Here is a 23,488-nt window from a genome sequence, read left to right as displayed (position 1 = left end):
CACATGCTGACATTGGAAGAAGACGTAAAGCTCTCTATATGCAGACTGAAATATGTTCTGGTGTCGGTACGGTAATTTAAAACGCTTAAAGTTAGGGTCCTAACGTGGCTGCATTCCAAGGACCTAAAACCAGTAAAATAATAAAGATATCGTTGGGTTTTATTAATATTTTATAAATAATTAACACTTTCTAATTTTGGCACAACGCCAGCAATATGGAGGAAGGGGGTCAGTCAAAAACGACCGACCTCAATATCTGACTGGTACTTTATTTTATCGACCCCAGAGAACGCCAGGTAAAGTTGACCTTGGCAAAATTTGAACTAAAAACAATAATAATAATAATAATAATAATAATTATTATTATTATTATCATTAGTTCAAATTTTGCCAAGGTCAACTTTACCTGGCGTTCTCTGGGGTCGATAAAATAAAGTACTAATAATGATTATAATAATAATAATGTCCATCACAAACGGGACAAGACATTTCAAGACTCGAGAACAGCCTTTCTGGGTCCCACAAAAATATTGCAAAAAAAAAATAAAATAAATAAAGAGATTTTAATGAATAAAACAAAACATAAACGAAATAAAAAAGGTGAAACAATAAAAAGTAAAAAAATCACAAGACGTGAGTCTGAGAGAACGGCGAAGCTTATTGGCACCGCCTGCGCTGACGTCATTGAGCCACGTGATCGGGGCGGGTGCAGTGATGATCGCCGCCCGCCATTTTGACGAAGAGTGACAGCGTCTGTTAGTGAGGTGAGCCTCCAATTAAATTGCCTACCGTGCGTGTGTGCGTCGCTGCCTGTGTCTCTGTCTCTGTCTGTCTCTCGCATATCAAGCAATAACACCATCGTCAGAATAATAATAATAATAATATCTGAATAATAATAATACTAATAATAATAATAATATAACGCATATATATATTTATATACAGAGTGGAGAGAACCACATTTCATTCCCTCACTCGCTCCCTCTCTCTCTCTCTCTCTCTCTCATTCTTTCTTTCTCTCTTTCTTTCTCTCTCTCTTTCCCTTTATTGATGTTGTTGTTGTTTTTCGCCCTCCCCCCCCTGCCGCCCCCGCTTCGGTCAGCCCCGACATCGGGAGCAGGGCAGCAGGCATGACCTATGATCGAATGTTCCACTCGTGACCATCCCTTCTTTTTTTCTTTCTTCCTTCTTCATGTGTTAGACATAGTGCAATCCTAATCCACAATTTCCTCATCCGATTTGTCCTTCCGTCCGTTTTTTTATTTTCAAAGTCAGTCTGGTGTGATTTGAGGGTAATTTGGTTGTTATTTCTAGCAGGTCGATTGATCGGGTGGAGGTCCGCTCCTTCGTTGGTTCGTCTTGTTGTTGAGTTCCCCGTTCTAGTCTTCATATAAACCCGGAGATGAGATCGAATCAGATTGACAGAGTATTGCAGAGATAGAGCTATCAGTAGTGTCCCAGCCGTGGCCATCCCCTCTTTGTTGTCCCATCATATATGTACAGCACTTATCTGTTTCCTATGTGGTTTTGACTGATGTTTCTAGCAGGACCGCGTGGTTTCCCTCGTTGGCTGATTGTTGCTGTTTATTCCAGTCCGCTTCCTTCCGGTCAGTTCTCGTAGACAGACCAACCGTGGCCAACTCGCCACAATATCTTCCTATCTGGGACGATGCAGTATTTAATGTGTCCTTCTTTTCAAATATAAGGGTGGCTGGGTGGACTCGAGGAAGATTGTTGTTTAGCCCCAGGTCTACCTCCGACAGACAGCCCCATGATTAAAAGCAATTCTAAAAGTGACCATCCCATTTGTTTTTGCACGATTCTATCTCGGACGACTTCACACGATTCGTCTTTTCTTTTGATCTGTGATTCGAGAGGGATTTGACTGTTATTTCTAGCACATCAAATGAACACGTAGGGGTCCTCTCGTTGGCACAGGTTTATTCTTCTAACTTCGGGAATCAGCGTTTATTATTTTCTATCAACTTTCTCCCCTAATTAACCATTGTATTCTTTGCTTTGTTTTCTTTTTCCTAATCTTGTCTCTCTAATTAATTGCCGAAAATAATTCAATTTTTAATTAATCAGTTAAGTGCCTTCTTGAAAAAATGGCGATATTAGTTGATGTTTGGACCCAGATCAGGTTTAGGATCGAGATGGAACCGTAGACCTATGTTCAAAGTTCTTTTAAAGATTTCTGCTATTTTATTTATGTTCATTCCAAAAGTATTTTGCACGAAAAAAAAAAAGATATTACAAACGTAAGAAACCCCGAAGTAAACATATTCACACACACAAACACGCACCTTGTGTAATTATCACAAACAATAAATAATCCTGGACTTAAATTTACCGTCAATATTTCACTTTGCGATCGTTTAAACCCTTTAAGTATTTGTTATCAAAAGTTCTAATAGTTTATTTATTCCAATAAAAATGTGTTTTGGTTTGTCTTCATTTAATTTGAGGATTTCAGCAAAAATCCTGTGTTGGAATTTATAATTTTAAAAAATCGTTAACAAGAATATGCAGTGAAACATTTAAAATGTTTTTTAAAAAACCTTCATTAGATCGTTTTTTATTCTTTTTTCTAAAACTCAAGTTTTATAATAATGTGGGCAAGGCTAAATAAATAATTAAACTAAAAGCACGTTGCATTCCACTCCACAAGGGTAAATATCTTTTTACAAAAATCGGGACTCCACATGTCTGACAAATTGATGACAAGTTTCAAACATTTTCAGCAAAAAGTTTCTGTCTCGTCACCAAAAAGTTTCAGACATTAAAATATATTATTAGAAGAACCTTCAGAATCGACTGAAATACTATTTCAAATCATCAGTTATGTTCCCAGATGAGAGAGATGAAAACTCTTGAACATTTCAGTATCATTCATGAAAAATTTATTTGATTTATTTCGTGAATCAAAACCAAAGATGGAATAATTCTGAACAGCAAAGTTCTGTGACCGTCCAGTCTTCTTTCCTTTGTCATTGGAGTGGCTTTTCGGACTATATTATAATTGTATTCACATCAAAAATGCATTAAATTTATCCTAGAAGTTGAATGAATGACCTTTTACAGGGGAGATGTGGCTGCTATTTTAAACAGACCGAGCGAGCTTGGTTCCGAATAGTTGTGAATCAGATAATGTTTATATATTGTAAAATATACTAAATACTACATCTCAACACCATGGGAGGGAGATGGAAATCAAATTCCAACACAAATGACAAACCAAACAGTTCTTGAGGAAATGCAGCCGTTACACATTTACTTTTCGGCCTTTTCTATTGGAATCATTTTTACTTTTGTCACTTTTAGAATCGAAATCGGACCCAAACACACAACTGTTTTATTTTATCTATTTTAACTCTCGCATGGATTCGCTCCCATCTTCGTCTACGTGTTGTTGTTTAGCCCATAGGGCAAACCCTGATTGTCCATATGTATATGATCAAAGCCTTTCCAGACATGGCCATCTGGTCTTTTTCTGAGATACTAAGACCACATAATTCACGTGTTCTTCCTTTCTTTGACGATCGGCTCTGATTGCGGAGAGGTTTCCTAGTCTTCTATTCTATTCTAATTCTATTTACATCTTGGATATGTTGTAGAAATATTAAATCGACCCCGGAAGACTAAAAGACGAGGTGGACGACGATGAGATATGAACTCAGAATATAAAGACCCATTGAAAATACTGCAAACATTTTGTCCCAAAGTTTCTATTAAATTAATTGCCATTTGTTGGCTCGTGTTATTATTTTGTCTATCTAGGACTATATTGTACAGTGTGTCCTTCCTTTTCTTTCGGTGGATAGGATGTGATTTGAGGGAGATTTAGCTGCTATTTCTAGAAGATCTATTGACTCTAGAGCCCCTCTTCTCCTCGTGTTTCGTGTGTGTATGGGTATGTTTGTAGTTGTTGTAAAACTCTACTAATGAACCTTTCATTTGTATCTTTTTAGAAGCAGAAATTCATTATAAAAATCTTTAACATAAAATTTAATATCAATGGTTAGTGAAAAAAAAAAAGCCTTAAACGAATTTATATTTGGGAGGAATTCTGATGGTTATTTCTTATTCCTTTGGCTCTGAAGGAATTTCACGCACCAAACTACACTTCTACCAATGTTTTGTAATTAAGAGCAACTAAATCTACGTCATGTGTGAACGTTGATTATAATTATTAATTACATATATTGTTGCAAATAATGTTTCTGCTCTGTTTATTTAATTACTAACTTAATTAAAGAAACCAATTAATTCTGCTTTTGTATAGATATCCGTATTTTCGTATCTTGGTTTATTTAATTGTGTTGTTTAGCCCTAGGTCAACCTCATCAAGCTGATTTATGATTAAAGTTGTTCCTTTGCGTAAGTTTTTTTTTTTTTTGCTGACATGGCTGGCTGTGACTGAAGAGGAAACTATTTAATTTTTGTATTTTCTCAGTTACACTCGTCTCGTGAGTCAGTGTAATTGTAAAAATTTACCAGTAAAGGGAACGAAATTTGTGGTTAGACACAAACTGTAGAAAATCAAATTTTTTGGACAAAAAATTCTTTTAGAGAAGGAAATAATCACCCAATTTCTTTAACTTCTTCATAAGGTAGTGAAAACAATTCTGAAAGTCTGCTAATCAGAGTTTGGAGACGAGTGTAATAGTAAAAATTCACTGCTATTTCTAGCAGGTCGAATATAGATACTTGCTCGTTAGCGTGTAACCTATTTTATATACCAACGAGGTCAACTCTACACGGTTGTTCGATAGGCTAGAAATAACAGCCAAATTCCCTCGAATCATGCTTTGGAACGGGTTCGATCGTAAGTCTGCTCGATCGGGACTGATTCTGGGCCACACAACAACTCATTTCAACTCTGTTTCTTTCAAAAATAACCTAACATTTTTAATAATTAGAAAAACACTTCCTTTTTAAATTTCACACAAAACTTAACCAGTCCAGGCATTTAATGGAAAGAGTTTTGTCTGGGCACGAGGAGATCTTGTCCTTGTTTCAGTCATTAGAGTGCGCCAATGCTGGAGCACTGCCTGCAGGGATTTTAGTCGCACGAATCGACCCTAGTTCTTATTTTTTAAGCCTGGCACTTAGCCTATCGGTTTCTTTTTTGCCGAACCGCTAAGTTTCAGGGACGTAAACACACCAACACCAGTTGTCAAGCAGTGGTAGAGGACAAACACAAACTCAAAGACACACACGATGGGCTTCGTTTAGTTTCCGTCTATCAAATCCACTCACAAGGCTTTAGTAGAAGACACTTGCCCAAGGTGCCACACAGTGGGACTGAACCCAGGAACCCATGGTTAAGACTCAAACTTCTTACCACATAGTCACGCCTGCACCTACACATTTGTATATTTGGGTTGCTATTCAACCCCAGATCGGCCTCGGTTGAAGAGTTCTTTGGCATTCTAACAATGGCCTTGGCAATCCTTTCCTGCCATACACACCACACTCAGGTCTAAGCTTTGCCAACTTAAAAGACTGACAGACAGATTGAATGTGATAGGTGCCCACCCAGCACTGTTGCTGTTAAGAAACTGCTTCACCATGCTGAGGCTATTGTATACCCTCTGCAGGGCCACTTGCTACAGCCACAGACCTCTCCTTATGGACCTTGATGCCTGTATCCAGCAGACAGCTGAAGAGATTTATGCAACGTTCATTTCAATGACCCTTCACGGCAACTGGCCACCTTACCCATCAAATATGGGGGCTCAGCCTGCAATCTCCAAACTCACTGCCTCTCTTGGTTTTTCTCTGGGTGACCTCTTGCCATTAACTGGGATCTCCACAACACATCTGGACCATCTGATTGGAGAACCTGAAGTGGCACACGTGAGATGGGACCAGCTCAGCCTGCACCCTTCTGACGTCCATCCTCTCTCTCCCCTCTGTGGACATCTGGTCCCCTCAAAAGAAATGGGATGCCATCCAATACAGCATGATCACGGATGAGTTAGTGTGCTGACTTGACCAGCACCGTCTGGCAGGTTCCACTCTGCTTCTGAGCCTCACAGCAGAGCTTGGCTCAATGCGGTGTCATCACTCTCGACTGGCACTCAGCTTGATAGCCACTGTCTCTGTTTCCTTGAAGCTTGCTCTCTTGATCTGTGAACCTTATGAATGCGGATCCGTTGTGAATTCTTTCAGCCTCCACCCACTGTCCGGCCATCATAGTGCTGGCCGCCTTCCACACAATGTCACTCTTAATAAAATCATAAAGCATGGCCTAGATGCCACAGGTTTCCCTTCCCAGCTTGAGCCAGCAGATCTAGACCGAGGGGACAGTAAAAGGCCTGACAGTTTGACAATTTTTGTGTTCTGTGGTGGTAGGCCCCTCATCTGGGATGCCACGTGCTGTGGTACCTTCTCCAGCAGTAACTATCAGTCCAGGCTGAGAAAGCAAACTGTCAAGGTATCGGTTGAGCGCCTGTTGCAGTGGAGATTTCTAGTGTTCTTAGCAGCCCCGGACCATATTCCTGCTCACCGCTATCGGGGCAAAGATGGCTGTCCACAAGTGCAAACCCTGTGAGCTGCCATGGCTGTTTCAGTGCATCTCCCTCACCATCCTCCAGAGCGACACCTTTTGCATTTGTCTGCTTGGATCCTGGGGCAATCTGATTTACAGGAAATGCTATGTTCAACTCATTGATCTAAAGTTACTCCATCCAACTGTCTCTCATGATTTCGCATCTCTGACTGTATTATTTGATATGACTTTCCTTAAAGAAAAAACAAAAAGCAGTAAAGAATGAATTGGGAAAGAGTCTGGCTGCTATTACGAGCATGTTGGGCTGCCATGTAGGAGCTTCCGAATTGACTGAAGCATTTGATTGTTGTTTACATGTAGCTTGGCTCCAGTGAAGCAGACCAATGTTGAAAGGCATATCGAGGACAACATTGTCTAATGTGTCAATGTCTTAAGAAGGAAGGGTGTGTGGTTTGAAAAAGAATTGGCTGCTATTTCTTGTAGCCTGAGTGACCACATGACTTTTGACGAATCTGAAAAAGCAGAGTCGTTGGATCAGGTGTGGGAGCCATTCTTAGGCGGGGATGTGTGACCTGGAACTGCAACAAACAAAGGCAAAAGCTTATCGATTGTGTAGAGACATGATTCCTAAGACATAAACTGAAGATATTCTGTATTGATGGTTACAAATGTTAAAGTCCATCAATGAACAGAAGAAACAAGCAGAAAACTTGTTAATAATATCAAAAGGTATGATTCATTGGTCATCACATGAAGAAAACAAAAGCTATGAACATTTGGTGACATCTGAAAAAAGTGAAAGAGAGAGAGAACATGTTTAATGGTTACAGAAAGTTGTGTGAGGGAGAGGAGGCTGTGGGGTCCATGATTGATGAAGCCTGCTGACAAAAAAGCTGGGAAAGGCATTTGTCCAGCAACTGACTTTTCTTTCATTCAAGAGATTTCTGTACAAGAACTAAAATAATCGGCCACTGGAAAAAGTAGTTTGTCTTTGATCTGAAGGGAAACGAGTGATCATCCCTATAAAATGAGGAAAGGAGAGGCATGGCATAAATTTAATGTGGTTGGGTATAAGACATAGCCATCACCATTTTGGTGTAGGTGGAGGTGGGTGGCTACAGATCTATGATGATGCCTGGCAATGAGGCACGTGGAGAGGCTAATGTTTAACTACAGGTTATAGTTGTTGATTAGCCTTGATTGGACAGATTTATGATCAAAGGTATTCCAGCCATGACAATCCATGTTTTCCTACATGCAAGGAACCCAGGATGTCCTTTTCTAAAACTGGAGTGTGGTCTGAGGGAGATTTGGCTGCTATCTCTAGTATGTCAAATAACCGTGTAGAGGCTCTGCCAGGCTGTATACCATATTCTAACTGCACACTTAACCGTATAGAGAAACAGAATGCCTACCAATGTCCTTTTCTGAGATACAACAATGAGTTGTGTCGTGCAGTGATACAATACACCCAGTTATCGTGATTTCTTATCAAGAAACACCCGAGAAAATGAAACACTTCACCTGTCGTGAATGTTAATTCACTTGTCATAAATCTCAGGTACGTTTTAGAAATGTCAAATGCTAATGACAGTAGGTTAACAAAAGAAGTAAAAAGAATAAATTATAAATAAAAAAAATCACAATTTTTTTCATTGATAATTGTCATTTCATTCTTGTAAATATAATTTAATATCATAATTCACACAGAGGTAGCTTGAAGGTTATTTTTATTTGCTGTTGTTGTTGTTGTGTAGGTGATGTTTTAGTCCAGATGGGTCATAGAAGTGGTGTTACCCACCACTTACCAAAACACTCCTCCAATGTTGGCAACTACTCACATTGTGTCACCCACAGCGTCCCCTAATCTACCAGAATCGAAAAGGTAAAGGTCTTCTTTTCTTTCTTATATTTAAATCAAATTTATATATTTTTTAAAGATATTTAGCAAGAGCTGTATGTGTCTAATGATGGCATTAGGAAAGGCATGAAAGTTCCATCTTCTCTTTTCATTGTAATTCTATATGAAAACTCAGTCTAAGTAAGATGTAACTGGCCAAGGTTTTAAATTGATGCTATTTACAATCTAAAACATTCTACAGATTAAGACAACAAAATATAACCTTCTACTCTGAAATAGCAAGTTACTTACCACATTTACCTAAGTCCACCTTGGACACATCTGTCTCTCCTTCTCTTATCTCTCTTCCTTTCTACCTTTGCTCAAATAATTTTGTTCAGTCCTTCATCTCCAGAACATCTATCCTCTGGACATTAAGCTTAAATTTTTTGTTTTCTTTCTCTGGGTAAGAGGCAAATTCTAATTCTTTGAAAGGCACCTCCTCTTCATGGTACCTATTAACTGTTGAGTGTACAAAGATAAACAGTTGAGGAGACAAGAGCTGAACTGTTCACTTATTTGTCTTAATTATGCTGACGACAACCACTGTTCTTTGCGAGGATATAAAAGATATCGACCTGGTGAGTTTGATCATTGAATACACAGCAAAGTTATGTAAATTAATGAAGAAAACTATTAAAGGCTGGCTGTGTAATGAGAACCTACAGCAAATATTAAAGGAAGGATGAGACATGGGGAAGAGGATTGAGGTAATGAAGCTGAAGAGGACATTGTGAAATCAGAAATACATCTGTTTCATTTTATTATGAATATTTTTTCCTAAAAACAAGAGAATTTTAATTTTTCCTTCCTCTTCATATGTGTATCCCCTCATCCATACAAAATCATTTGATGTTTCTCATTGTTTTAATCGTGTGTTTTCCAGTAGCACTTCCAGCAGTGGTACAAGCACCACAACGTCTGTGATTACTCAACAAACGACTAGCAGTGGACAACAGGGTTCTGAATCCCACAGTCTTGAACATGAGAAGAAAGCAATTTGTCGGTATGCCAGCTTCTTTTTCAATATCTCATCTCAACAAACAAACCAGTATTTTCATATTTCATCATCATCATCATCATCATCATCATTTAACACCTGTTCAAATGGGTTGGACAGTTTGGCATGAAGTGATGAGCTGAAGGGCTGCACCAAGTTCCAGTGTCTGCTTCAGCTTGATTTCTACATCTGGACACCTCTCCGAAGGCCAGCTGCTTCACAGAGTGTACTGGATGGTTTTTGTGGCAGCACTGGGGAGGTCACCCAGGTCTAAAAAGACAAGATTCCTCAACCAAGTGGAATATAGTAACGAGGGATACGAAAGTATGATGGGGAGGCAGGAGTGAGAGTCTTGCTGAAGAGGTGGATACATGACTTCCTCGTCTGGAAAGAAAGAAAGAAAGAAAGAGAGAGAGAGAGGCGGGATGTGAGGTTAAGGTACAAGGTGGATAGGAAAGGGAGAACAGGGTAAAGGAACAGAAACGTGTGGGTGGGTCAGTGCGTGCAGTAGGGTGTGAAAAGAGTGACAAATGATTAGAAATGGGGATAAAGTTGGGTGCAGTAAACGTCAATTTAGGGGAAGGAAAGAAAGGGAGGAGGAGGTGACAAGGAACAGTAGTAGGGATACAATATGAAGTATAAGGGGACCACAAGTGGTGAGATACCATGGAAGCACGGAAAAAAAAAACGAAACATAGTAATGATGATGGTTTTGTAATAAAGGTACGAGATATGTGGCCCCTAGGTCAAGAATCCATAGGGTACTACAGGTATAGTGACATGTCCCGACATGCAAGGCTTTCAGAGAGATGAGGGCTGTAAGTCTGTATTAAATATGTGATTAATTTTATATTAAATGTGAGATTGTTTATTTGCTTTGTATTGAACCAGGCACCCCCTCTTTCCTTTGATGGCTCTGTTATTTGAGAAATGTGAACGTGCAACTCAAACCCCTGATTGTCCAGCAGGAGACAATTTCGATGTTGACATTCAGGCTTTTGTGCAACACCAGGAGAAGGACCGTAATCCTTTTTTCAGTGATGACACAGAATTGGATAGTTTGGTAAGTTCCAATCAACCTGTAAACTCCTAACCTGAACAGATAACAAAAAAAATCATAAACCGTATCATTCAGTCTGCTTTAATGAATCCATAAACACATATAAAACATCCAAGAGTATATTTTTTTCCCCTCTGAAGATTTTATGCTCAGGTCATATAAATATTTACTGAAACAGCTGTAAGCAAAGATGATTAATTTGCTCTCTTTACTTGTTTCAGTCATTTGACTGCGGCCATGCTGGAGCACCGCCTTTAGTCGAGCAAATCGACCCCGGAACTTATTCTTTGTAAGCCCAGTACTTATTCTATCAGTCTCTTTTTGCCGAACCGCTAAGTGACAGGGACGTAAACACACCAGCATCGGTTGTCAAGCAATGCTAGGGGGACAAACACACACACACAAACAAACACACACACATACACATATATACATATATATACATATATACGACAGGCTTCTTTCAGTTTCCGTCTACCAAATCCACTCACAAGGCATTGGTCAGCCCAGGGCTATAGCAGAAGACACTTGCCCAAGATGCCACACAGTGGGACTGAACCCGGAACCATGTGGTTGGTTAGCAAGCTACTTAATAATGCTGTTAATAATAAACAATTATTAATTTCTCAATCTCCATTTTTTTTCTTTTTCTTCTTTTATATGAATATAAGCTATCTGTTTATATATATACACCTATTATTTTAAGGAAATTAGTTCCACAAAACACTTGGTATTGAACCAGTATTTTCTTGGATGAAACCATCCCTTCATGAGCTTAACAAAACTTCTAATTAGATATATATATATATATAAATTAACAATTGAGGATAAAATCTTTAAAAGAAATTATCAGTAGTCAGCGTGAAAAACCTTGTAAGAGAAAAAATCCGTAAATTCTTCCTCTTTGAAAGAAATATATATATATATATATATATATATATATATATATATATATACATACACATACATACATACAATATATATATATATATATATATATATATATATATATATATATATATATATGTGATGGAAGATGAAGATGTCCAAGTTGTGCAATGGAATCAAACCTGGAATCTGATTGCTGCAAAGTGGTCTTCTTCTTCTTCTTCTTAATCCTATGGCTCTCTGCGTGTCCTTTTGAATATGTTTTGAAAGTTCTTCAATTATTGGAGCAGAAACATGGGTTGTGAAGTGTTAGAAGCAAAGTCCCCTGCTGCTGAACCCACCGTGTGTCCCCTGCTGAACTAATGTTTCTCTTCTCCCTCTTCTTCTTCAGATGCTGAAAGCTATTCAGGTGTTACGCATCCATCTGCTGGAGTTGGAGAAAGTGAATGAGTTGTGCAAGGATTTCTGCCACCGTTACATAACATGCCTGAAAAGCAAGATGCAGAGCGAGCACCTGCTGCGCACCGAGGTGCACTCGCCAACCCCCAATTTTGATGGTTCAATGAGCAGCAGTAGTGGCAGCAACTCTGGGAATGTCACTCCTTCTCTCAGCACCAGTTCCTCACAGCTAACTCCAACTACAACAGGGCCATCGTCGGCCCCTGGAACCACTGGCATCACCACCACCACAAGCAGCAGCAGCAGCGGCGGCGGCGGTGGTGGTGGTGGTGGTGGTAGCAGAAGTAGCACCAGCAACCACCACCATCATAGCACCAGCACCACCAGCACCACCACGACCACCACCACCAACAATAATAGCCTAGCTGCAGCTGCTGCCGCTGCTGTTTCACTCCAGGGTCAGTTGCAGATGCAGCAGCAAGTGGTTGCCTCAATGGCAGCCAACAATGTCCTCATCCAGCAGGGTTTAGCCGCTGCTGCTGCGCAACCAGCTGCCCTTTCAATGGGTTCCTTAGGACAGGGGCAGATTGTATCTGGCGGAACTGTGTATCAAATGGTGCAAACACCACAAGGTATTGTTGCACAGCCAATTCAGGTTTGTACACTTTGCTTTATTGTTCACATTCTCTGATCTGTGTTCAAGTATAGTTTCTCTCAACTCAAAGATTGCATCTGCTTAGATCCCATTCACTTGGGGCAAAGCATCACCCATGCGCAAGCAGACACCAATTACTTGAGTCTCTCAAACGACTCAAAACATTGAAGTTTCTCATAAATTTGGTTTTCTCGAAGCAGGGCCAATGAGAATGGTTTTGCACACAAATTGTTCTCAACTGGAAAAGCCTACTCTTTTTTTTTTTAATCATAGTATAGTCTCACTTATTTAGTACAGTGAATTAAAAAAAAACTTTAATCATCTGAGATTATTCATGCGATTAGTAAACAAAAACTTCCATCATGGGATGTTTAAAAGTCTGAAAATCATCCAACAAGGGAGATAACCACAATAACCAAAATTTTGGGCAACTAACTTTGGTTAATAAGGGTGGATCTTGTCCCTTAAAGACAATTAGTGCAGCAGACATGATTAGTGATTTATTCTTTTGTGAAGATTCCTTGAACACCAGCATTCAGCGGTGATGGTCATTTTAATGGGGTATATTTAGGAGCAGTGTATTATAATTAAATACCACGTACAAGAGAGAGAAGAGGTGGGGTACTTTGTGAGGTTAATGTTCTTGTTACTCTTGTTAGTAGATAGAATCCTTGAAGAATCTTCCCCATTTTGTCTTTGAATGAACTCTCCCCGTCTGTTACTCTTTCAGATTCGAACTGCTTCACTTCCTAACCAAGTGGCAAGTGGTTCACCTCTTATTCATGGTAGTACCCCCTTGTCACAGATTGGTGTTGTTGGAACTCCCAACATCATCGGACAAATCCCTGTTACTTCTGCTCCACCGACTCCAGGTAAATGCAACAATATTCTTCAGTTTTCTTCTTCTTTGATTGTCTGTCTGTTTGACTGACTCTTTTCATTACTATTACTTATCTATGTTAAAGGATTCACCTATCTGTTAATTCATCTCCCTGTCTGTTTTGCTTTTCTATCTCTGTGCATTCTTCTTCTGTTGTCTGTTGTCAGCATCAACCCAGATCACTCCCATGGGAAACCTTGCTCAACTTGGTTCAGATGATGAAGATATGATTTGTAAAAGAAAAACTAAAAGAGGAATTCTGCCCAAGACGGCAACTAAAATCATGAGATCCTGGCTCTTTCAGAATATTGTGGTTTGTATTTGGTTTAGTGTCCATTTTAAATTCCTTTCGATCCTTTATTTACTTTTACTTTTAAAAGCCTTACATTGATAATTTCCCTTGTTGTCCTGTGTAGCTCCCTTCTGATCAACCCTGACAACCTCTTAAGAAGGTGTGTGTTTGTTTCTCTTCGTATCTGGCCTTTGCAGGACACCAATGGCTGGTGTTAGTTTATGTCTTTGTAATTTAGCATTTCAACAAAAATGGACCAGAATTTTGTGGTAGATCATTTGATCAACTAAAACATTCAAGGCAGTGCTCCAGTGTGGTCAGTGCCTGAAACCAGTACATACATGTGTGTATGTTTACATTGTCCAGATTTCTGCGACACCTCAAGGAGGACCAAACCCACAAAAAAATGGTTGTGGAGCAAATGTTTTAACCACATAACCATTGAAAATGTAGAGTTATTTTCAAAATAACAAAAATACTACCAAAAGAACTGAAACAAAGAAATAGCAATTTGTAAATGAAATGCATTTTCAGTTGTGCAGCTGGTCACTTTTTTCACCTCTTACAAATGTTTCAATTCCTGATGCGTCAAATTTGTTTCATTTCTCAAGCATCCATATCCTTCAGAAGACGAAAAAAGACAAATTGCAGCCCAGACAAACCTGACATTACTTCAAGTCAACAACTGGTAAGCTCAATGATTAAAAAACTATTTTATTGTTATCCTAAATTAATCATCTCCTCTGCCTGCCTCTCATTGCATCTCCTGTGCCCCATGGTTTTATACTGGGTACTCTTACACCTTTTGTTTTTTCATATTGACAATGGCCCTTTCCCAGCTGGCTGTAGGGTCCTGTCTTTTTGGGTTTTTTTCAACATATTAATAGATAAATCTTTGAGAACCAAATCATAAACATTCGGACATCCCAATGATCAGCAGCATCTATCATGGCTCGGAGAACTTTCCTAGATTTTCTAGAATAACTTCCTTTTAAATGAAATTTATATTTGTTTCTCAATTTCATTACTATCAATATTGTGGCATTCACCTTAGCACCTCTTTTAACCATAACAACAGCTTCAGTCTCAAATCTCAGAATGCAAAAATTGTAATTTATGGAGTTCCATACTGAGGCTCCCTCTATGGGCATCCACCGCTTCCCTCCTTGTCACTAAAGTATCAACTTTAATTGAAAATATGATTTTGGTAATGAAAACTGTATCATAAAGTAATGAATGGTAAACACTTCCCCTGTTTCTTGTGCTGAGAAGAAGCAAAGAATTGAAGAAGGAAGCCATTTGGCTTTCATTGGTTGACTTCTGAATTTGAAAGAATTCTTTTTGTTCATGAAAAACAAGAGTCCAAGAGAATTGGTTCCTGTGAAAGTGTGACCTCAGTTTCTCAACATCTGTTGACAGGTTGCACTCTGTAGACAAAAGGATTGTTCATATGGTGTCGTTTGTAAACATGTCTGGGTTGTTGTTTGATAAACTGGGAGATTCTTAGCCCCTTTGGAAACAGGGTGGGGTGGTATCAGTGACAGGAAAGATATCTGCCTCAGCATACTCCTGTGTGACCCAGACAAGTATGGAAAAGAATATCTTAAAACGATCTTGGATGAGAATGTATGCCATGGTGGGCATGGAGACGGGGGAAGATGAATCTTGTGTTTCAAGACTGATTCTTTGAGAGAAAACAATTTTTGAACTCAGTTCTTTGTTTGCTTTCTCTCTGACTCTTTTCAGGTTCATCAACGCTCGTCGACGTATTTTGCAGCCGATGCTGGATGCCAGCAATCCTGACCAAGCCAAAGTGAAGAAAAATAAACCACCCAATCGACCCCTTCAAAGGTTCTGGCCTGAAAATATTGCCAATCTACGTCCCCAGATACCCACAACTCTCGATGGTAACCTTTCGGGTAGCTCCAGTCCTCTGTCTATTGGAGATGCTGATGGCATTGGGGATGGAGCATCCAATGAGAGCAGCCCTTTAGCCACATCAAGCCAGCCGTCCAATCAAACCATAGTGCTACCCAATATGGAAACAGCAACTTGTAAGTTGAATTTCTTGTAGGGGTGAGGCACCCAGTTGCAAGTCCATGGTTTTGATTCCCACACTCAGCAGTGTGATCTGTTCTTCAACAAAATACTTCATTTTCATCTCACTCCAGTCCTCTCAAATGAAAAAAAAAAAGTACCAACTTGAGGTTAAACCTACAATAGATAGACATCATGTTCAGTGGTGGTTGTGGTGAGGGGGTGGGTATTATACTTTTAATTGCTTCTACACCATAGAAATCAAGTTAAGCTCCTGTCTAATGGCCCTGTTGTGACAGGCTTAAAACTTATGATATTATCCTGGATACAAATACTGCATTCACTTTTACAAATGGTGTGGTATGATTTAAGGGAGATTTGGCTGCTATTTCAAGTAGGTTACACAACCCTATTGAGGATCTTTCATTTATTTTATGTATTTATTTGTTTTTATGTGTGTCAGAATCTTCCAATGGTTGCTGTTGCTCAACACAAATAGTTTTATAGATTCTGAAGATGGATGAACTTTTCAAATTCACATGGCTTCCTTAGTGATGACAGTTATTACAAGAGAAATAATTTCTTTATAATATTTGGTGGAATTAGAAATTTGTATTCGAAATGAAGGAATTACAAGGAAAAAGATGCACAGATGTCACACATTTAATTTTTCTTTTGCTTACTTTTTACAAAGTTCTTACAATTTCCCATTGATCGCCCATCTGGTTCCATGCGAGTGCCACCTGAATGGACCCGTGCCAGTGGCACATAAAAGCACCCACTACAATCTTGGAGCAGTTGGTGTTAAGAAGGGCATCCATCTGTAGAAACCTTCCCAGATCAGATTGGAGCCTGGGGCAGCCTCCTGGCTTGCCATTCCCTAGTCAAACCATCCTCCCATGCCAGCATGGAAAGTGGATGTTAAATGATGATGATGATGATGATGAATACTGTTTCATTCTTTTTAGAAATTGTCAGCATGATATCACCTGTAACTTATTTTACGAAGTGAGGTATTTCATTAAAGATGAAAATATTTACAATCTGGAGAAAGTTCATGGAATGGTTTGTTTTCTTCTTTCGATAGAACTTTAGGAATCAAGAGGAAAGAGAAAGTGTTTAGTGTTTACATACTGAAAAATATCTTTTTCCATGGGGATTCTACTTTGTGAAAATGTCTTATAGTAGACAATAATTTCAGTTTTAGCTACAAACAACTTCACAAGCCATTTTCTTATATATTCTTTGAGGTAAAGACAGTCATTTAAGTTCAATGACTAATGTTATTTTAATTATTCCAGCAAATATGGGAAGCAACTATAGATATAATAGAAATATTAAAATTACTAAGTCTCTCTAAAGGAGATTACGGCAGCGTTACTGGATATTAATAGTTATTGCCAAACTAATATGGCAGTCCATAAATATAAGACTAAAGCTGTCGCTGATTAGCTCCAAGAGGCCACCGCCTCAAGCTAGCTATTTGACACACGAACCTGCGTCCATTACAACCTTCGAAGGTTCGTGTGTCATATAGCTAGCTAGAGGCGATGGCCTCTTGGAGCTAATCAGCGACAGCTTTAGTCTTATATTTATGGACTGCCATATTAGTTTGGCAATAACTATTAATAACTATAGATATGTTCCTGTCTTATTAAACCTCTTCATTGTACTTGCAGTGGTAAGTAGTAAAAGTAGATGTACTGAAGGCTGCCATCTGCATGAAAACAATGCTTAAAATAGCATTACTATAATGCCTGTACCTGGTTTGATGGGGAGAACTCCACAGAAACTATTCAACCTCTTTAATATCAAACTGCCTAAGACCACCCCTGACTCCATTGTACAAACTTCCCATTTTAAACTGTTCTAGATAAAAAGCTTTCATGTTAATTTGTATTCCCAAAACCTGTTTAAATTTGTAAATTCTTGAATATTTTGAAAGTTAATTGAAACAAAGGGGCAGAGTATTCCACTAAATCCTGTTTATTTTTCTTTCTTTTTCAGTTGTTCTTAATGATGGCCATATTGTCAATGCTTCCGCATCCCTGGACAAATTCCGTTTGGATCACATTGCTGGTCACACTTCTCTTGAAACATCTCGGAAGCATCCAGGTTCATTCACAATAGCAACATCAATGCTTCCACCATCATGACCACCACCACTGCCATTACAACGTCTTCCATCATCATCAGCAACAACAACAACAACACCACCACCACCGCCCCACCACTGGTCGTGGTGGTAACAGTGGACTCAGCAGCCACAGCATTGACAATAGTAGTAGTAGTAGTAATAGTAGTTGTAGTAGTAGTAGTAACTCAGCTGGTGTTAAAGCTGGTACTACTACTCACCGAACGAACAAAGAGATTGACCAAAATAACAGAGGGAAAGACTTAACCGCTTGCAGTAGTAGCAGTAGTAATAGTAGTAGTAGTAATTGTGGTAGTGGTATTGATGCAATCAGAGAGCAGACTGTCTGCTTGGCCGACAACAATCTGCAGGACTCTCCCCTGCTGCAGCAATGAACAACTCCAAACAACAAACACAAAATCTTGTGCTTCTATTTTTCACTCTTTGCAAATGTGAAATTTTTTTTATTATTACTATTATATATATATATATATATATATATATATATATATATATATATATATATATATATATATATATATATATATATGTATGTGTATGTCATATAAATGTAAATATATGTATGTATGTATATATATATATATATATATATATATATATATATATGCATATATATATATATATATGTATATATATATATATATATATATATATATATATATATATATATATATATATATATATATATATATACATATACATATATATATATATATACACATACATATATGTATATATATATATATGTATATATATATGTATATATATATATATATATATAAATATATGTATGTATATATAAATATATGTATGTGTATATATATATATATATATGTATATGTATATATATATATATATATATATATATATATATATATATATATATATATATATATATATATAGATATATGTATATATATGTATATATGTGTGTGTATGTATATATATATATATATATATATATATGAATATATGTATATATATATATGTGTGTGTGTGTGTATATGTATATATTTTATTCTTTGTTTTTCAAAATACAAAAAAATCTTAAATTTTATTGTTGTTGTTATTATTGTTGATGTGTCTCTGCAGGAAGAGGCAGCTCGTTGCTTTGACAACTGAAAGAGTTTAAGATGGAGGCAATGATGAACCAAGCCTGCCCACCTCCTCTTCTTTGCCGAACTGCCATAAACAGACCACTTGTTGTATGACACAAAATATATTTCTTTGTGGGGTTGGTGGGTAGCAAACGGAAGAACCACCCTAAGCAGCACACCCTCTGGCTACACTAGTGGTTCTTGGCAGTGTCTGAACTCAGAATCTAAAAACCCAGAATAAATGTTGCCAACCAGTTTCCCCAATGTTCTGACATTTCTGCCATCTTAGAAAATGTACAGGAGTTAGTTCCGACCCTTGTATTATCAGCTCTCTGATACCATATCTCTAGGATTTCAATTCATTTTGAAAATAATTCAGAGCTTGAAGTAATTAACTCTTTCCTTAAGCTGATGTTTGGAATAAAACTAAAATGGTTTCCACATGAAATTAGAGAAGACCCTTTAAAGATGGGCACCTTTGTTTGATTCATAGTTTTGTGTCATACAACAAGTGATCTGTTTATGGCAAGTTTGGCAAAGAAGAGGAGGTGGGCAGGCTCGGTTCATTCAGTCCACTCTGCTGAGTGGTTGGTGTTCGGAAGGGCATCCAGCAGTGAAAACCTTGCCAAAACTGACCTTGTGTGCTTGTGCCATGCAAAAATCACCAAGTCCACTCTGCTGAGTGGTTGGTGCAGGCTTCTGCCTGGCCGGCTCTTGTGAAACCGTCCCATCTATGCCAACATGGAAGGCAGATGTTAAATGATGATGATGATGATGATGAGAAAAACTTGGCCTTCTTTAGGACCAGAGAATACTTCAACTTGCTACAACTTCAAAGCTCACGTAACACTCATTTCCTGAATCCAATGCACACCTATATTGTAGACTGCATCCATCCTCCAAAGGCCACCTGGATGCTGCAGCTCACAAACACACACCAACATCAAACCAGCAGACATGCTGTATCTCTGGCTTTTCTACTGCCCTTACACCAGCCTCTGTTCCTTGGAGCTGCCTGTTCTCAAACCCCTCTTCTCAGATACTTGTTTTGTTCCAGGGCAGTCATGATTGAATGGACCTGTGATAAAAGGTGTTCCATGTCTATCTTTCCTTTCTATCAAATTGTCTTTCGAACCCACATTACCCACCGTACATTCCACTGTAACCTGTTTCTCTATCCAATTCTTCCTCTTCTTAGTTCAGCCATTCACCAAAATAAAACATTAATTGCAATCAACCACTTCTGTCTCAGTCAGCCACAAAAACTTGTGAATTCTCTCTGATTCATACAAACAACAACAATAACTATTAAAAAAGTTCCCCCACCACCAAAACAACCAAAAAATGATACTTGCCCTGCTAGATAAAGCAGTCAAATCATACCTTTTTGTAAGTTTTTTTTATTGATTTAGTCCAAGTAAAGGAATGCTTTGCAAAGCAATGAAAACCAGTAAGACTGATGCCACTAATTGTCTTCAGTTTTACTATTTTTAAAACTAATAGAAGGACACAGTGCATAATATAGCCATAGATACCCCTAAAATGACAGGGATGTCATGGATGGAATAATAATTATAGGTTTGCTGGTTCAGGTGTGATTGATGATTAAAGATGTTTCAATCAGAGGCTTTAAAACTGAAAAAGACAAAAAAGAGAATAGTCACAAGAACATACTTACTCAGGGTTAAATTAAACACCAACAATAACAACAAAAACTACAAGAGAAAAAAAAACTCTTGGATTGCAGAGAAAACTTACCATTTGTTTAATCAAGCCTGCAATCCAGCATCCTTCACCATTCCATAGAACAGTGAGTCAGGATCCTTTAAGAGTGCTTCAGGTTTTCCAAACTCTACTAATTTACCAGCATCAAGAACCATGACCCTATAAAGACATATATATATATATATATATATATATATATATATATATATATATATATATATATATATATTGAAGCATGGGCACATAACATGCATACATGTGTGTGTGTGTGTACAAATGAAAGAAAAGTGCACTCATCCTATGCCTTAGAGTAAATATTTTAACAGTATTGAGTTTCTAAAATTTGCATTGCTAAAAGTTTCACTGATGCAAAATATGTCTGATATATCCAAATGGCAAAATAAGCAGAAACCCATGAAGACGATGGATTGTTATTGGACAATGATATAATTTGTTCCTATTAGTCACATGAGGCAGGATTGCTAAACAACCGTTAAAGTGACTGCTGGGTGGTGTAATGATCACTGGAGATACCCTGTGATACCCTGTGAAAGAGCAGTTTCTTTTGTTTGTAATTTCAGAAGAAATTCTGTACAATTTCAGTGAATATTATGAAACAATTCTTAAAATTTGCAAATTGGCCACTGTGTTGATGGCAGCAGTTTTATGGTTCACTCTTATTGTTTAAGGATACAAAGGGCTATTTTGATATCTGCAATTTCTCAGAGACAAAGATGTCAGTTATGCATTCCAGATAAATAAAGAGGGACCATGACAAGTATGCTGCAGGTTATTTCCATGGTTTTGAACTCTCAAGTGAAAAGGTCACAGAGGGAAGTTTCTCTCTCTCTCCGTACAGGTAGACAGATACATTACATACATCATCGGTAACTTACTTGTCGTAATCTAAAATAGTATTGAGTCTGTGAGCAATTGCCAGTATGGTGGTGTTCTTAAATTCATTCCTGATGGTTTTCTGTATTAAGTCATCTGTATCCATATCTACAGCTGCAGTTGCTTCATCAAGGACAAGGATTCTGGTCTTCTTCAGGACACTTCTAGCCAGGCACATTAACTGGCGTTGACCAACACTAAAATATATACAAAGAGATATCGCTAAAAAACATTTGGGTTGTGTGAGCTTTATCAGAGGATGAAGGATAGGACATTTTGCAGAACCCCAGACTCTGATGGGAAGAAGAACAGAAGATTTTGGTAACCTCAGAGGGGAAACCTGCTCTAAGTAATTGCAACAGAGTGGACTTCTGTAAAAGCACCCAATAGATAGATCAGGGGTTTTTAACCTTTGTATGATTCCAGCCCCATACGTTCCCAAACTCCCTTCGTCAGACTGTCAAATCTATCTTTATCTCTACCAGTTTCTGTAGGCACCAGTATGACTTCAAAAGATGTCAATAGATTGGTTTATACAACCAGGAAGAGAACAGGAAAGAAAATTGTATTCCTCTTCGGGGTATGGATTCCCCGAGATAAAAAAAACTTTTGGATAAAGTAATGGTTGCTATGCTAGATAATAAGTTAATTCTGCTCCCAAAACAAGTAACTTGATGGATGCTTTTGAAAAATTGACATTTTAATTGATTTCACCCTTACTAATTTTTCATGTCCACTCATGTGAATTCATGTCAAGTTAATCTACTTAATGTTTCTCTTATAACTCTACTAACAGGTACAGAGTAGTTTATGCTTAGCCAAGGCGGCTGAAGAAGACTGCAACATGTTGGTGTTCACTTGTGTATTTAACAAAAGAGTTACAATTATATCAGTCACCGAGATGCAGTGGTCTACCCCATCGCATAGACATTTCTACTCAGATTTTTAATATGTTAAACACCATCTTAACTGTTGTTTTTCATGTAGAAAGTTCACAAAGCGAATGTTACCATCCCAAGGCCAAGAAGGGTCATAGCATCACATACGTATTTGTGTGTGTGTGTGTGAGACTGAGAGTGTGTGTATGTCTGTGTCTATCTTGACATTGTGTGATTGTTTTAAAGGAATATCATTCATTTTCAATATTCTGTGGAAACATGTCTGGCCCAGGTGGGGAATATTACTTTGCTCAGAAACAGGTAAAGGTTTGCAACAGGGAGGGTATCTGACCATAGAAAATCTGCCTCAATAAACTTCACCCAACCCATTCCAGCATGGAAAAATGGATGTTAAACCTATAATGATGATGATGACGATGGGGATGATGATGATGATAATGGTGATGAGATATATGAAGTAAAATAGCATTATAAACGTCACCTGAGATTTTGTCCACCTTCAACACACCTGTATTCAAGCTGTGAAGGTAAAGCAAGAACAAAGGGTTTCAAGTGAGCCACATGCAGTGCCTGCCAGATCTGATCGTCTGTGTATTTGTTAAGGGGATCGAGGTTCATTCGAATACTTCCCGAGAACAAAACTGGGTCCTGGTCAGAAACAAAAAGTTCAGAAGCAAATTCTTTGATAAATACGACAACATCTTTTTTTTTTTCTGTCTGTCTGTCTGTCTGCCTCTCTCTCTCTCTCTCTCTCTCTCTCCCCCCTCTCTCTCTTTCTCTCTTGCCCCTCTTCTCCCACATTTCTTTCCTCTCAAGATAAGTTTACAACTTAGACCGATCAAAAATAGTGAATGTCCCCATAGAATAATGGATAAATGTATAAAGAACATGGATTGGAATCCCTTCTCTTCTTAATTATTCCTATTTTTGTTCATGATTAATAGAAAAATAAATATATAAGTAAATAAATAAAAAAAGAACTGAATTCAAGGTAAGTTGTGGTCGTCTCTATTTGCAGCAATTATAATTGATGAAGTCTTGTTCTCTCAATGGCAGAAAATTGGCCAAATCAGTAGAGCACTGGAGGAAA

General features: G+C 38.1%; 2 protein-coding genes across 4 annotated transcripts in view; one reads left to right on the top strand and one right to left on the bottom strand.

Annotated features, from left to right (window-relative positions):
• Window positions 1–615: 615 nt before the first annotated feature.
• LOC118767065 (homeobox protein PKNOX2-like) lies at window positions 616–18,248 on the top strand. Of its 3 annotated transcripts, XM_036511070.1 has the most exons (11): window positions 616–764; window positions 8,275–8,402; window positions 9,304–9,423; window positions 10,309–10,480; window positions 11,757–12,419; window positions 13,150–13,291; window positions 13,467–13,612; window positions 14,203–14,279; window positions 15,338–15,645; window positions 17,636–17,785; window positions 17,840–18,248. In XM_036511070.1, exons 2-10 carry the CDS (start codon window positions 8,341–8,343, stop codon window positions 17,782–17,784), a joined length of 1,839 nt encoding a protein of 612 aa, XP_036366963.1. In that variant the 5' UTR covers window positions 616–764; window positions 8,275–8,340; the 3' UTR covers window position 17,785; window positions 17,840–18,248. The 3 variants fall into 3 exon arrangements, with proteins under 3 accessions (XP_036366963.1, XP_036366964.1, XP_036366962.1); XM_036511071.1 differs by having other exon boundaries at window positions 9,307–9,423; window positions 17,636–18,248; XM_036511069.1 differs by having other exon boundaries at window positions 617–764; window positions 17,636–18,248.
• A 2,016-nt stretch (window positions 18,249–20,264) lies between these two features.
• Window positions 20,265–23,488, bottom strand: part of LOC115221280 (multidrug resistance-associated protein 1-like) — a 50,297-nt gene continuing 47,073 nt past the window's right edge. The window contains exons 24-27 of the mRNA XM_036510606.1: window positions 22,880–23,046; window positions 21,502–21,696; window positions 20,639–20,764; window positions 20,265–20,515 (exon numbers count right to left, since the gene is read on the bottom strand). Of these exons, the coding sequence (XP_036366499.1) occupies window positions 20,650–20,764; window positions 21,502–21,696; window positions 22,880–23,046 (477 nt within the window). The 3' untranslated portion in view covers window positions 20,265–20,515; window positions 20,639–20,649. The remainder of the gene's footprint in view (window positions 20,516–20,638; window positions 20,765–21,501; window positions 21,697–22,879; window positions 23,047–23,488) is intronic.

Source organism: Octopus sinensis, linkage group LG18 (genome assembly GCF_006345805.1).
Source record: "Octopus sinensis linkage group LG18, ASM634580v1, whole genome shotgun sequence".
Classification (NCBI taxonomy): domain Eukaryota; kingdom Metazoa; phylum Mollusca; class Cephalopoda; order Octopoda; family Octopodidae; genus Octopus; species Octopus sinensis.
Note: the sequence above shows the minus strand (reverse complement) of the source record. Positions and strands in the feature narration are given on the sequence as shown.

Coding starts and splice junctions, on each gene's coding strand:
- LOC118767065 (XM_036511070.1), top strand. CDS start 8,341: ATGTTGGCAACTACTCACATTGTGTCACCCACAGCGTCCCCTAATCTA. Junction 13,292..13,466: donor TTCTGCTCCACCGACTCCAG/GTAAATGCAACA, acceptor GTCTGTTGTCAG/CATCAACCCAGATCACTCCC. Junction 13,613..14,202: donor GGCTCTTTCAGAATATTGTG/GTTTGTATTTGG, acceptor TCATTTCTCAAG/CATCCATATCCTTCAGAAGA.